We start from the raw sequence: 15,908 nt of genomic DNA on the forward strand, positions 1-15,908 counted from the left end.
CTGTTAATTGCTCGAGATTTGATCGCGGCTTAATTGCTACGCCTTTTTCCCTTCTCCTCGTCGCGCTTTATCGATCGTATCTCCCTCGATTTCCACGTCAGGCCGCTCGTTGGTACGCTTTACTTAAACGACAGCGACGTTTATGTGTGTCCCACGAGAATAGCCCGCGGCTATTAGCAATAATCGCGGTGCGTAATAATTCGCTGGGACGACAAGCGCAATACGTGTAAAAGCCGTGTGTGTAGAAATCGCGCAAATTGCCTCTCCAGATCGCCCGCAATGATTTCACAGAATGATCGCTATATTCCGCCGCGAGGATTTCTCACAAAGGGAAGAGCGCCGGCAAATACGGCGAGTATTTGGTTCATTTAATTCATCTGCACATTTGCGAGAGTGGTAAAACACAACTGGGCGTATTTAATTTCATCGCTATTAACATTTAATATACGTATCACGATTATTAATGATACTTGTATTTTAAACACGGTTTCTAAAGTCATCTCTGTGATTTTAAGACCGCAAATCCCATGTGCGTCTGTAAATATGTGTAAGCTGTTGCGAGCTAAAACAAGATAACTCTAAAAAGTTATTAATTTTGCTATGTATTTTCAACGTTATAAAAATACCTTTTCCATTTCTCAAAAGAAGTAATTTTCTTCGAAAATGTTTTAATGATCGATTAGAAAATGGCGCCGTTGAGCGCGGACGTTCGCTCGTGAAGCGTGCGGTACAGCGCACGCTTATGCGTTATTTCATAGCATAACAGTCGCTAGGCGACTGAAAAACGGCATCGGAAGAGAATATATCGCCGGGGATGCAAGCTCGCTGAACGGACCCCACCTCCAGCGATCGGATAGAACAGAGAGCCTGTCTCGCTCTCCGCGTTGCATACCATCTTCTACCATTAATCTCCGTGAAGACGGAGGAGTGACTAGCCGAAGGTGGTGTGCGGTTGCCTCTCCTCCAGTTTCCACGTATCCTACACCTTCGTGTTCTCTAAGCTCGTTGACGACGCGACGGACAACGCTCCTCCAACGTCGAGAACGGTGTATTGTCGCGAATTCTTCGAGCTGGCCCCCGCGCATGCTCATTTGTCACTTTAATTGTGAGGGCCCGGATTCCGACACCGTTGACAATTGAAGCGGTCATTAGTTAAAGCCACACACGCTGAGGTGCAGTTACTCACAGAAGGAAAAAAAAAAGTAGGATAAACTGCCCACAAGAAATGCCTTTTTTTTTTGCTAACTCCGATATTTATCCTCTATTTGTTATAAAAGGATATTAAATGTTTCTTTATAGGATATTAAATGTTTCTTTATGGCAAATTGCTATTTTGGAATTGGAATTGCGTTTTATATTGCGCGTGGGAGATCCGGTCCTACAATGTGTGCGCAGCTATGCAAATTTGGCTCGAGTGCAATAGGCAATTTATGGATTATCGATGAGATACCAGTCGGATGGTAATGAATCTCTGAGTAAACGCAATTCCGATCGTAATTTGGAAGGTAGAATAATGCAAAATGAAATAGCGCGTGTTACGGGCGATTGCGAAATAAAAACGTCTCTGAAATAAATAATAAACGACGGAGACATTACCCATCTGCGTGTTGTGTCTTCCGCTTTCGTGTCTGAAATTCTTTTCACGAACAGCACGGATTGACAGCTGCACTTGCCTGCAATTTAAATTGCATTTCGGATTATGTAAATTCTATTGCATTGGTTGCGTCACGAAACACAAAAACCGATAGCGCGTTAATTAATTGCGTTCCGTAAGTTGTTTATAGCGGAACAACTCAGTGTAACTTATTATCTTGATAAGCTATCGCCCGATTTAGTAGAATACACACAACACAGTATATTATTGCAAGAAGAAATATTGTAGTGAAAGATAAGAAAATATTCTGATCGCAAGATATGAAAGTTAATAGAAAAGGAAGTAAATTTCACCAGAAATTGAATTTCTATCTGTATCAACTTAACGCATTTTAGAAAGCAAGGTATAATAATGGCTCAATATTTTAATTTCACTTAAAATTGTAGAAAAATGTTTCAATTTTGTAAGTTTGCATATTCATTCTCCGATTCACTTTACCATTTTGAGAAAAAATAATTGGTCGGAAGATAAGTACGTCTGATTTTCTAATTCAACGATTCTGATGCAATTCGTGGCTGTGTGTGGCTGCGCCGGCAACGAGAAACTCGGAGATATGACATCATTAGGACGTGCACCGCGGCTGAATACTCCGAATTCAGCCGAGAGCGCTCGCACGATCGCGCGATACGGACAAAACCTATCGTATAACATTCCAGCTGGCGAATATATCTGGAGGGTTCCCAAGCTTGTTGCTCTCTTAAAGCCGTTTACACGGGCGGTTCCTGGGACCCCTATATATGGCGGGGACCGGTGCGACCACGCGACCACGGTAAGAGCGCGGGCCCACACGCTCGTTTCTCACGGGTTGCATAATATCGGCGCGATAGGTATTGCCTCGCAGTTACAATTATACGCGCGCAGGTATGCAGTGACGTCGTAAACTCACATCCGCGTACTTACGTCCGTCGAGAGAGCTGTATTTCGACTCACATCTCGATGTCATTGCGCTATTCTGTGTTCACTGTGTCGGAAAATTGGTTGAAATACTTCTAACGTTATTACGCTAATTCGTGGACGTGATCTTACATGCTTTTGCGTAAGGATACAAAAGAAAATTGCGTCTGCGTTGGAAAAAAAATTTAATAGGAGATAGAACACTTTGCTTATGCAAGAATAATTTTATATCAATTTATACGTCTTTATGTTATCGAAATTCATAGGCTCCTAATATATTCTTATTATTTAATTATTAATTTACGTGTAAAACCGAGCTGGATAATATTCCTCGGCGCCGTAACCCTTTATAATGCAAATATAACGTGCCTTTGGATGCACGTTATGCAGTTACCCTAATAGCTCGCAATTATTTAAATAACATCTTTACCGTGACGGCGTTTTCGTTGCGCGAACACACGGTGCACACACCACCGGGATACCGTCGGACAAATGACTCCTCCGCAATCACTGTCATTTTCGTAATCGTGTGTGAAAAGCGAGTAGATAGCGCGCCGTGATAGCGCGATAGCAAAACGTGCCGCCCTGTACATACCGGTTCCCATTATCTTGCACAAATGCTACACGTTTCCACAAAATGGATTTTCCCAGATGTTCACGGCGCGAACCAACATTTATCCGCTTGTTCTATTTTACTTTGTTTGCTCTTCTTTATCTTAGCCTGCTTTTAAACCGTCTTTAAAAGCCAATACCTCCAGCCAAGACAAACCTTGACGATGTACGCGGTGTCTCGAAGCGATCTCTTTAATTGTAGATGCTTCGAGGAACGTAAAATTGACTAGCAAACAATTTGGCGGATCATTATTTTTACATATATTTAATTTTTACAATTTTCTCCAGCGAAATTCCTTCTATTTTTAATTCAGACGACTTCGAGGTAACGGGATGTCGCATGTTGCCACACCGAGTCGTTGGCATCGCAACAAGAAGAATCCTTGTTCTTTTTTTTTTCTTTTTACACTTGTCATTGTCAACTTCCTGTGCCGCGGTAAGCCGAGTGTTAATACACGAAAGGCTCGTCACGAAAGCACTAATACGTGCTCTAATCGAGACGCCATCGCGCTCCTATTATACAGCCATTAGTATTATTTTATGTCAGCATGTCTTTAATTTGTGAGAAATTCATGAATCTCAAGGATAAGAAACATGGATATAAAGTATTTTAAAATAACTTTGATGACGAGTTTTTTAACGATCGATATTATTCTCATGATGCTCGCGATTTGTGCAAACGACATCCTTTCATTGTTGTGAAAATTAAATAATTTGTGTTTTCACAGATTTGCGTATAGATTTTTAATTAGAAATAGAGATTAAAAATACAGCGTTATCAGATAAAAAGATTTCTTTTTTTTTTCAACAAGTGTTATCGTATTAAAAAAGTGGAACGTGGGAATCGAATATTATAATACTATAACACACGGCATATAATTATACAGAATTATGTAAATGTAAATGTTATGGTATTTGCTTGTTGCAGATACGGCGAGAAAGACTGCGTACGGTGTATCCGGCTGCAGCAGAGGTCGCGAAACGTTATCGAGGTGTTCTCTCAAGCTCTCAACCAGTGTTACACACGCACGAAGCTCGCCTCGGAATCCTGCGCCAAACTGGACACCGCCTCGATCTTATATCGTAAGTAGAAGTCGGATTTCTATCGATGATCATGTGTTCCCCCGAGGCGGAGACCGCGACCTTATGACGTACGTACGGGCTAAACTTGAGACATACTTATGATAATCAATACGATCTATGAACGCGGAGCAATCTATCTCGATAATTGCCATTTCTCACACGGTTAAGCAAGCGAAATTATTACTAATGCGAATTAATGCGATTTTTTGTATCTGTCGAGTGAACATTTTTCTCGGCTTGTCAAAGGAAATGTAGAGCAAACGTGGAAAAGTATGTGAATGCTCAACGAGAAGTACTTGATAATATTTTATCTGATGCAAATATTTTTTTTTCTTAATAAAAGCGTTCACCAAAAAATTTTGAAAGATGCATAATAATAAAATAAAAATTCACAAGACAAGAAGAAATTGCGTGAAATTACACTTAATAGAAATATAAAATTTACCCCTGTCGAGCTGCCCCTCCTCCCACATTGCACAAATAAAAAAACCAATAGCGCAAAATTATAAGCTATTTATGAGCTTTCATATTCCGCAAATTAAAATTTTTGAGCTCGTCACGCTGAGCATGAATTTAATGTTTTTCGTAGGGGGGGGGGCTGAGTCGATATCGATTAAGGGTTGTTTGAGGACTAAGGGGGTGAGCTTAAAAATCGAAACTATATCAGTTCGAAAGCTCATAAATGGCTCTTAATTCCACCGTAAAGATTGATCCAATATTTTCATTTTTAAGCGGTGGGGGCCGATATCGACTCAGCCTCCCCACGAAAAACATTAAATTCATGCTCAACGTGACGAGCTCAAAAATTTTAATTTGCGGAATATGAAAACTCATAAATAGCTTATAATTTTGCGCTATTGGTTTTTTTATTTGTGCAAGGTGGAGGGGGGGCAGCTCGATAGGGGTATAAAATTCTTTTCTATTACTCTTTTTGTGGAGTTTTCTATAATTTTATTTTTATTACAAACGTTTATTTTTTTTTTTGTAAAACTGATGAAACATGAATCCGTTTTAATTGCACATACTTTTTTCTATTAAGGAACAGTATTTACGAAGCACGCGACGTGCCACGAGGATAGCATGCGGCAAAGCGCACTCAGTTGGGACGAATTAATTACTCGCATTCTTACGGGCTATCGTGCACGGGTGTCCGTACTGGCGTACTCAAGGAATTCGCGTGCTTCCGGTTTATCGAGCAAACAATTTACGGCGCGACCTTCGCACACGGGGAAATAAGTTCGGCGCACTCCCTCGGTGAATTAGCAGTCCCCAATAATTAGCGTTAATTGGTCGCGGACCCTCGCGGCCGGAGGAAGTGATGAAGCTTGCGCAACGACGCGGGGACAATGGGCGCGTACATACGTCGCGTGCAGACGCGTACGCACCGCAAATTTCTCACGCATGTATTAATTAAAATGCTCTTAAGAATGATTGGATATTTGCATAATCGTTTATATGTGCGAGAGGGCCGATAAATCAGCGAGACGCGGTATTGTTGACTCTCAGCGTGATGCGCTAAAGATTGAAAATTGTACGAAGGCGGAAGCGAATTCGATACGCTCGATAAATTTCTTTCGTCTCGCTTACAAATGCAAGAGCACGTCGTCTGTTGACAAGAAAATTTTACGATAAAGCAAAAAGCACGAAGTAATTCTTTATTGTAACGTTTTATGCATAAGTAAAATGTAGAATTTTCAAATAAAAACTGAACAATATTAATCTTATTGAAGACGAAAATAAATATGAATAAAATTTGATAAAATAGACTCACATCGAATAAATGAAATAAAGTAAATTTTCTGTCCGTAAAGAATTTCTATGAACAACAGCAATCGAGAAATAATGAACTCGCTGTTTGATATTTTAAAACGCGTAAAGTTCGCACATTAACGGACGCATGCATTCGCGTGTATCATTAGTTCCTTAATGGAGATTGCTGATGAGCATCGATCCCATCCGGTGCATTATCACGCGCGTTCACCTGTGGCGGCTCCCAAGAAGTTGCACCTGTCGTCGGAACACAGATCGAGACGGCGGCTCGATTTCGTTCGTAATCCCGGTTTCACGCTTTGATCCGTGTCGCTGCACGCGAGAGGTTCCGCGGGAACCGAAAATGCGGGCCGGTGGTCCAGCGGAAGAACGTAATCGAACGTTCGTGCATGAAGTGTTTCAGCGAATCTCTCGGCGTCCTTTGGAAGGATTCAGGGACGACCTGCGGCGTATAAAAAGACTGAGTCTGACGACGCGCCATCGTTGACGTGCGAAGAGTTCATATCCGGCGTATTTGCTCGCGAAAACACCATGATGCGAATCTTTTTCAGTGAAGGAAGTTAAAATTGATTGTGAAGGAACTTTTCTGTGAAGGAAGTTAAAATTGATTGAAAAGAAAAAGTTCTATCACGATGAAAAAGTACGTTCCAATAATTATTATTGAAATAATGGTCTTATTTTCTGAAATTATTTAATCCACTCTTTTATTTTTTTCAATAACAATTTTTTAATTATACGCTTTAATAGATTTCATTATTAATCAATATAGAATTTCTTTTCATAATTTAAATATCAATAAAAAAAATTTTTCTTGAGAAAAAAATTTTTCTTGAGAAAAAAATTTAAAGAAAAATGTTTAAAAAACAGATCTTTGATCTGTTATATACATTTCTCCTTTTTTATCAAACGTCTCGAGACGAAAGAATAGAAAAGTGCTCCGGAAAAAAACGAGATTTTACGTCGAAACGATCCCCCGCATTCCCATTCATTCTTTGTCGTTCTGGTTCATTCCTGTTTCCTTTTTTCCTCTGGGTCGTGGTCCATGCATGCAACAACTAGCACGGACAGGTATTCTTCGGAAGCGTGGGAGTGGTTGCTCCGAAAAGGTCTTCGTCCTAATCCTAGCGTGGTATAAGCGAAGGACATCACCACACGCGATGGTCGATCGCTAATAAAAAAAAGAGTAAATTGCGTGTTTCTTCGTTTCGCCAAATTATGTCGTGTTGTTTGCCATTGTTTGGACAAAAAAATATATATTTATAATTCGGAGATCAATATCTTGCTATTTTTCTCTCGTGAAAATTATGTTATGTTTTAATTTTCTTTTTTTTATAATAACATTTTATGATAACATTTGTCAGTCTTATCGCGAAACAAACACTTTTATTCATTGATTTATCAATGCTAAATAAGTGGTAATAAAATACTTTCTAATATCATTGTATAATTATGTTGATGCAACGTGTATTATTAAGTTTCTTTATTTGTTGGATTATAAAAATATTTTACTAATGTAATTAGATTTCACATCACACATTCTTATACATTTTTTATTTTCTCATTGAGAAAATTGTTTGTACCATTTCGATGCCACGCAATGCCGCAAAAACTGCTGTTTCATCGTTTCTCTTTTGTGATATAAAAGTTAAGTTTGGAACATCATTTAGATCATATGAGCAGCTAAAGAAACTCGCACGGTTAGAAGTTAACTCAATGTCGCTTTTTCTCCGAGCCGTTTCATTCAGGCTGTTCCACGACGTTGTAATGGCGTGCGGTTTGACGCGAGAAAATCGGAGCAGAATGCAGACTGGATGAGAATCGCGTTTGTTCGCTTCGGCAATAGGATTGCTCGAAATTGCAGAGGCACGGTGGAAAAAGCGTAAAACTGGTATACAACGATTTGCGACGGCGAGAATACGGCGAGACCGCTTGCTACGACGAGGAAATAAATTTTGCCGATAAGTGGACGATAGTTAGTCCGATTTTAAACGGTTTGCGTAAACGGGGCCGGCTTTGTAATTATACGAATAAATTGCCCTTGTTATCCGCATTGCGATACAGAATTGGCGAAAATTTTTACCGTGGAAGACCATAGCATGGCATACAATAAGCAAGTAAAGTCTCCATCACGAAGGCCCATCACGATATGGCTGAAAGGAATGACATTACAGAAAATAAATTTTCAATGTTTTATGTTTTGCTCGTCAAAATGCGCAGTTGTAAAAAAGTAAGAACCGAAGGGAGAAAAAGAAATTACGAAAAATATTAGGGCGATAATTTTCGTTTATGTAGGACTTTTTACTTTTAAGGTTTCAACAATCTTTTTTGAACAAATTATTTTTTTTCATACTGCTGGAGCCTAAAGGATTGAAAAGTTATTGAAATATTTTTGGAATAGATTATGCTTGCACTGACACAAATAAATCGCTAATAAAAATCTGAATAAAGTAAAAATTTTAATTACTGCGGTATTAAAAAAGTTTTAAAACATTTTATTAAAATGCAATTAAAATTAAATAAAAAATAACAAGAATAAATACGTGACATACGAAATATGTACCACCAGTCAGTCATCTTTTTGTTGCTTGGAATCTTGTGCATCTCCGATGACTCTAAAGGTACCGCTGGTACCCTTGCTTTCCGTTTTATCCGTTTTATAATCGCGAGATGAAAGACGACAAAAATGATTCAAGAATACGTGAAAAATGCCGAAGTTTTTAGCTGAAAACGCGGTGTGGAATTTCAGCTACTTCCTGTTAATAGATCGCGTCTCATTGTAACTGCAATGAAAGCCTAGGAGCTATTTCGAAGAGATTTTCGTGAATAAAAATACCTGCGGATTTTATCCTTCAATATCTCACATTTGGATTCGTAAGAACTCATAATTTTACACAGTCACGTCCGAACTTATTTCAACAAAAACCATAAGTATTGCATCTGAAATACTTTTCCATACATTTCATGGCATGTATTTGATTGAATGATTGAATATTATTCGGAGTGAGAGATGTGTAAAAAAATGTTTTAGTCAAAAGTTTTGTATTAAAATAGAAGTTACGCACTTACGTAAATATTTGATCAAATATGGATTTTTAAAATGTACAAAAATTATATTGTGATTTTTTAAGTAAATTATTCTCTCTTTTTTTTCAGGAGCGAAAGAAATCGGCGGTTTGGCGATCCGTAACGAGTATTGTCCCATTAGAGGTCAATATCACTTCAAATACACAATCAACAATGACTCTTCGTTCGAGTGCAACTCATTCGCTTCCGAAATTAACAATTGCCTGGATGGTTCGGTCTTACACTGGAATTTCAAACGATGCAATTTTCGTGCACACAGTAAGTCTTTCTTTCTGGATATCTTTGACGTTATTAATATTGTAGCAAAAGAAGGCGCATATGAATTAATAGCGATCGATATGTTGGAAGTTAGAAACATTATCAATTTCGTTCTAGATCTCACGTACAATTGTTTGGGCAGCTGGCCCGGACCGAATGGTTCTAATTACTTAGCTCTTTGGGACCCAGACGCCGTTGATGGCAGGCCTCAATACAGATGCGGGGTATGTACAGTACATGCATAATCTTACATAACATCTATTTTCAATAATTTAATTATTAATATATTTCCTTTAATCCTATATTTAGATATAATATAAATTGTAAGGTTTATTATGTACATTTTGCATTAAATTATTGACAATGATAAATAAAATGTAACTTTCAGCTATACCACGTTGATAACGCACAAGGGAAAACTTATATGGCATTCAGCAGTGATTCGAGCTGCACGCAGGACTTGAATAATTCGTCTAGCGGTTACGAAACTTTGATTCTGAGCAAGAGATTAAATGAAAAGAAGGTGCCAGATTATGTACAGAAACATGTTGCCACGTGAGTACATTGAATTTTATAATCATTTAATTGTGGCTTGTTAAACATGTCTTTGTAATTATAAAACTCATAAATTGCCCCTAATGTCATTATGAATCGATCATAATAATTAAATCGATACGTTTCTAATAACATGTTAGATTCCCGAAATGGGCGCAAGGAGTATGGGAGGAGTCGTTTATAGATAATGGAACTATGACTTTCACCGATGTCAATGGCTACAACAGTTACACCTTTATTACGGTGCATTCAAACGAGGTGCTTGGTCGTTATTCCGCATATTCTACAGAACAATGGTAAGTAATCAACTTGATTTATACTAAGCGAATTTTACCAAAAGAAAGTTGATGAAGATATAAAACTAAAATAATATTATTTTCGTAAGTTCTGTAATATATTTGCACTCTATGGTCTGACTATTATTTTAATAATAGTAAAAGTTAAAAATTAAATAAATCTGTATTTTTAATTTCAGCGAGCAATCTACTTTTATGTGTTTAATAATGCATCAACGAAGTGAAAATGTAATGGAATTCACGATAGGTAATTATTTCCTAAATTAACCATTCCATATATTCTTTATTACAGAGTAGCTTATTTTTAGTAATTTTTTAAAAATTCTATTGCAAGTGCAAGATTAAATTATTTATTTAGTAAAATTGAAGTGGTATAAAATTCAAAAATAATAAAAATTAAACAAAATTATTTCAAACGCAAGTATAAATGTAATTAATGTAAAAAATTTTTTTTTCATGTTCATTTGTCCACTTTATGTTGCGTGGTGCTTTTGATGGGTCTGAATTGGTTCATTTAATAATGAAAATAAGCTCATACAGATGCACCCATTTTTGGGCCTTTGAATTTAGACTTCCCTATATGCAACGATCTGATTATGAATGATCTCGTGTGGATGACTCAAGCACGTAAGTTGAAATACACGTATTAGCTTAATCAGTTATTTATTTAATAATTATTCATAAATTAGTGTGCACAATTATTTCTATTTAACGTATAAATGCTTTTATAAGGTATAGAACGAGTGGAGTCACCTTGCCCAATTACGGGTCAGTATCACGGAGAGATACCAGATCTGTTGGGAATGTGTGCCGAAATAAGCAGCAACTGCAATACTCGTGAGATGATGTATTTTAGAGTCATTGACTGCGAGTCCGGAGAATTGTTTGAAGGTATGTCAATGTGTAATATAAAAAGTTAATAAAAAAAATTAACAAACCAAAACATTTTAGCATTCTAGACCATTTTTTTTTTCTTTAAAATATAAGATTTCAGTACATTGTAGTAAAGTTCTAGCCCTATCAAATGATATAATATAAGATTCTAAGGCATAAAAATATGAATAAAATGTATAGAAAGAGAAAGAAAGAGAAATAGTCTAGAATTCTAAAATTTTTATAAATTTTATATTCAAGAATTTAGTTTTTATATGAAATTATAAATACAAATATTTTTTTAATAAAATGTTCAACTTTACTTGTTGCTTTTAGAACGAACATATCTGTGCTTGGGGCAATGGGAGGAGAAGGGTAAGGTGAAGGGTGAGGATAAGAATGTGACATATACTTACACCATGAGAAATGACACTAATACAAAGTACAAACACGAGTGCTTTGTGGGTTTCATGGTCGATGACGATGAAATATATATAAAGGAAGCTGGCGATCACTGCGTACGAAATATAGATCCTATAAAGCAGGGCATGCGTCTCTCCAAAAAAGGTAAATATTTTTATGAAATAATGCTTATAATTTTTTTTTTGCAAAAATGATAAAAATTATATATATATATATATATATATATATATATATATATATAAAAACAATATAACAATAAACATTATAACAACATATATATATATATATATATATATATATATATTTTATAATGTGATAATAAATTATTTAAGGACATTGCTACGGAAATTTACCGAGTCCTGCGCCAACTTTTAAACCCATAAAAACAAATCCTCATGATCCAACACTCAGGATTACGACAACTCCATGGTCGAAAATATCAGGTGAGGAAAGATTTTATCGAAATGTATTGCTTATAAACAAATTTTTATCATTTTTGCAAATTAAAAATGTATAATTATTTTAAGCAAATTATATTTTGCTATTTGTTATACTAAATCTCATTCACAGATATTTCTTATCGTATTTGCTATTTTCATAGAAGATTACGATAAATTTATTAAATATTGTACTTTATCAACAAAATTGTAGAATTGTACATTATGATAAACTAAAATATTATTGTTTTAATTAAACAATGACTACATTTGACCATTTTTTCTCAACAGGAGCTACTCAAATGCCAGGAAATACAGTTTCTTCGTCAATTCCTTGCAGATCGAGTACATATACGAATTTAACGCTTTTCGTTACTGTACTCATCGCATTTCTGAATGCAGCTTTCTCATACACGCTTGGATAATGATACTGTCTTTCAGACTCGATAATGAGCTAGTTAATGATTACTGGTATTTTGATGCACATATTGCTGCATTTTTGTTATCGTCGTCAGACAGACAATGAAAACGTAGGTAGGTCAGTTATTTATTATGAGAATCGACTCGAATGTTATAGAAAGTTTAGAAAATTTGTGCATACTATAGTTTTTCATCTCGCACGTTACTCCGCCCATGCCACATTTTGCGAAATTAGTATTTTTTTAAATTTATTAAATCAAAGAAGGGTTTGCTCTGTCAAACAAACTAAACAACGCACAGAGAAACTTGCAGGAAGGAAACATCCAATGGCTGCCGAGATATTTTTAATGGTATTTTTGAGAAAATAAGTATAGGATTGTATTAATTCTTCGCCGACGATGAAGTTGTGATTAATCACTTGCATCCTACTGTGACTATTATTTATTTAAGTAATATTCCGATAGATGGACGGGCTAGGTTTTCAACAGTCGTGTTTATACACTGCCTTGTAAGATGTTTATTCAAGACTGTTCATTATATTACAGAAGTCCAAAGAGCCGTGGTCTACATAGTGATTTTTTATGAAACAAACATCACAGAATAGAAATGCAATATACAAATTGTCTGTGTATTTTTCATCATCAGGAGTTGCTTGCCTATTTTTGATTTTCACTTCGCGTCTAGAAGCGTCTTATTATTCTGTTCAGAATAAGTTCAGTATAAGTTAATTCTGAACAAAATGTAAGACTAAAAGGAAAATTAAAAATAGATAAACAATTTAATCTTGATGAGGATTCAATACGGAGATTTGATTGTAAGAGTATGAAAGAGACTGACGGTATCATTTTATGATTTTATAATAAATTTATTTTATGCTGATACAATATATTTCAAAATAAAATTTTAATTGATATTAAAGTTTTAAAGTACACAAGACCTGTCAGGTCTATATTTAGAATTAACGGTGATATTTTTTTATAATAATGCAAATAAAATATTTTTTAAATGTCCATAGAACAGAAAACAAGCCATAATAAAATAAATATAGTTCGACACACAAAGATATACGAATTAACAATTGCATAAGACTGACACAAAGGTATCATTTTTATACGATTTAATTTCCAGTTTCTCGTCCTCTTTATTAAACATAAATGGCTCTTGTGGATGTAGATTCTTAATCAATATGAAGAGAAATGTATCTGTGCAAAAAAACATATCAGTGATATCAAGTTCTAAAAAAATAAAAGTATAAAGGCCTGTGTAAGAGTGCTGATATAAATTAATAATATGAAAAAAGATACTCTCATCACTTCGTGATTTTTAAATTTATTATATGTAAAGTGTAAGGAACAAACTCGCATGTAAAGAATAGATATTAATATAAAAAAAAAAAAGAATCAAGAACATTAATATGTAATGATAAAGAGCAAGAAACCAATTTACAATTGTAATAAAAGAGCAATAAAACAACGCCTTTTAATTGCAAAACTGTTTTGTACAAACACAAATTAAAATTGATATCACACAAAAATGTAATATTACCATAGGCATGTAAAAAGTTGATATCAAATATATTTATATGTTATATATATATATGATTCTTCTAACTTGCTCTTAATTTAGATTAATACAGAGAATGGAGATAAGTGTATATACATATGTAAACTCATTGATTATTTATTAGTGTATAGTAGTGTAACAAATTTAACGAAATGTACATTTTACTCTTCTTACTTTTTCTTAACCACAGTTTGTACAGAGAACTATAATTAATAATTTAATTTTACTATTACTAAAAGTTTGAGTTTACATTTTTATATATATTTCGTGGCATTTAATTTATATATACGAGAGAAAGCCAAGAAGTACTAGTTTCAAAGAGACTAGTTTTAAAAGGTTTGATTCCTTAAACGTCCCTTTATTTTTTTGCTTACTCTCGCAAATAAACAATAGCGAACAGGTTTGTTTTGTGATTTCAATTATAGGTGTATAATTCTATGAAAGAACAAGTAAGCAATAATGAAATATGTGGTACGCTGATTGTCTGAAATAATATTTAAGAATTATTTTTGAATAAACTGCAAAGTAAATACAAATTTATGCATTAAAGAAATATAATCTAAGGCAGCATTACAAGGTAATATATGTAGAAATATTAAATTTTATTAGAATAGGACGATGTGTAATCCATACATAAGAAACTCGATTTTTGTTGTTTAACATCTACATTTACTGCTATTGTGAAAGTACTAAACTTGATAAGTTTTTACATAGTTGACTAAGGCGATAAAACGTGATGTAAATATTTATATGTGACAATAACTGATATTTTTAAGAAGCATTTGGATTTAAATGAGAAATCCTTAGAATGCATAATCACCGTATTTTATTGTACTAACAAGGAATTTTGTACTTTTACATAATTCAGTGTTTGTGAGAAAAATAAACATTTATCAACTTCAACCATGTGATTTATTCTATATAATGTCTAACATCAAAGAGCTTTATTGTGTAATATATTCTTAACTTATCATTTATCACATTTTTATAATTGAACAGAGAAAAATAAAAAGGTTACAAATAATAGGACTGATTCTACATTAAACATACAGTGACTTAAACGTTATGAGACAAACATAATTTATTACAAACATGAAAAAAGTAAGCGAATAAAATATATATTATACATATATAGAGAAACATATATCAATACAAAATATTTTGTTTTCTTCGCAGCCTTTCAGACTAAAGCTAAACTAAGTCTTACACTGCTGATATTCATATTCCAGAATGGCTTCCTTTCGCTCTACTCCCCAGGCATATTTGTTGCTGCCATTCTTGCCTTTTACACGATGACATGGAACAATGTATGCAATGTAATTTTTGGAAATTGCGTTCCCTACTGGAAATGCAGCTTTGGGATTGTCTATCATTTGTGCGACACTTTCGTAAGTGAGGACTGTTCCTCTAGGAATAGTTGTCAGAGATTTCCACACCTTAGTTTGAAATTCTGTACCCTTCATAAGGACAGAAACGAAATTAACCTGGGACGCATCATCGTGAAAGATTTTTTCGATGATACTCGTAGTTGTTTTTTTTGTATCCTTTAATATAGTAGTTGTTGGCCAAATTTTCTTTAGAGCTTCCAAAGCTTTTTGTTCATTCTCATCGACGAATGCCAAGTATGCCACATTTTCATCTGTGTCGGTTACAGCGATGAGACATTTTCCAAAGGGTATGTAATGAAATCCGTACAACAATTGAAACGTCTTACAGTTACCCTTGTACTCCTTCGCTGTCATGCTTTGAAACTTAATTTTAATCATAATGACAAATCGAAGAATATTGTAATTGCAAATCAATGTCAGATTTATAGAAATCTGAATGTTTTGTAAGAACGAAGCCGATGGCAAACCAAAATCTTTTATCAACTGTCAGATCGTCTACGATCGACTTGACTGTGCTCGACTGTTCACTCAACCACGTGCACAGTGAAAGAAAGACTGGCAACAAAACAAAGTTGGTAGGCAAAAGTGGGGAGAGTTG

General features: G+C 35.0%; 2 protein-coding genes across 9 annotated transcripts in view; one reads left to right on the top strand and one right to left on the bottom strand.

The window, feature by feature from the left end:
* Positions 1–14,825, top strand: part of LOC105667894 (uncharacterized) — an 82,831-nt gene extending 68,006 nt beyond the window's left edge. For 7 of the 8 annotated variants that reach the window (XM_067350290.1, XM_067350294.1, XM_067350292.1 and 4 more), the window contains 11 exons: positions 4,089–4,243; positions 9,167–9,355; positions 9,473–9,579; positions 9,744–9,910; positions 10,051–10,206; positions 10,386–10,453; positions 10,738–10,833; positions 10,939–11,097; positions 11,416–11,646; positions 11,835–11,945; positions 12,231–14,825. In XM_067350290.1, the coding sequence (XP_067206391.1) occupies positions 4,089–4,243; positions 9,167–9,355; positions 9,473–9,579; positions 9,744–9,910; positions 10,051–10,206; positions 10,386–10,453; positions 10,738–10,833; positions 10,939–11,097; positions 11,416–11,646; positions 11,835–11,945; positions 12,231–12,364 (1,573 nt within the window). In that variant the 3' untranslated portion in view covers positions 12,365–14,825. The remainder of the gene's footprint in view (positions 1–4,088; positions 4,244–9,166; positions 9,356–9,472; positions 9,580–9,743; positions 9,911–10,050; positions 10,207–10,385; positions 10,454–10,737; positions 10,834–10,938; positions 11,098–11,415; positions 11,647–11,834; positions 11,946–12,230) is intronic. The other variant, XM_067350297.1, reaches the window with a different exon arrangement.
* On the bottom strand, positions 14,732–15,854 carry agt (O-6-alkylguanine-DNA alkyltransferase). Its single transcript, XM_012360010.2, has one exon. It carries the CDS (start codon positions 15,686–15,688, stop codon positions 15,119–15,121), a length of 570 nt encoding a protein of 189 aa, XP_012215433.2. The 5' UTR covers positions 15,689–15,854; the 3' UTR covers positions 14,732–15,118.
* Between the last annotated feature and the right edge of the window lie 54 nt (positions 15,855–15,908).

This window comes from Linepithema humile, chromosome 2, assembly GCF_040581485.1.
Source record: "Linepithema humile isolate Giens D197 chromosome 2, Lhum_UNIL_v1.0, whole genome shotgun sequence".
NCBI classification, from domain to species: Eukaryota; Metazoa; Arthropoda; class Insecta; order Hymenoptera; family Formicidae; genus Linepithema; species Linepithema humile.

Coding starts and splice junctions, on each gene's coding strand:
- agt (XM_012360010.2), bottom strand. CDS start 15,688: ATGATTAAAATTAAGTTTCAAAGCATGACAGCGAAGGAGTACAAGGGT.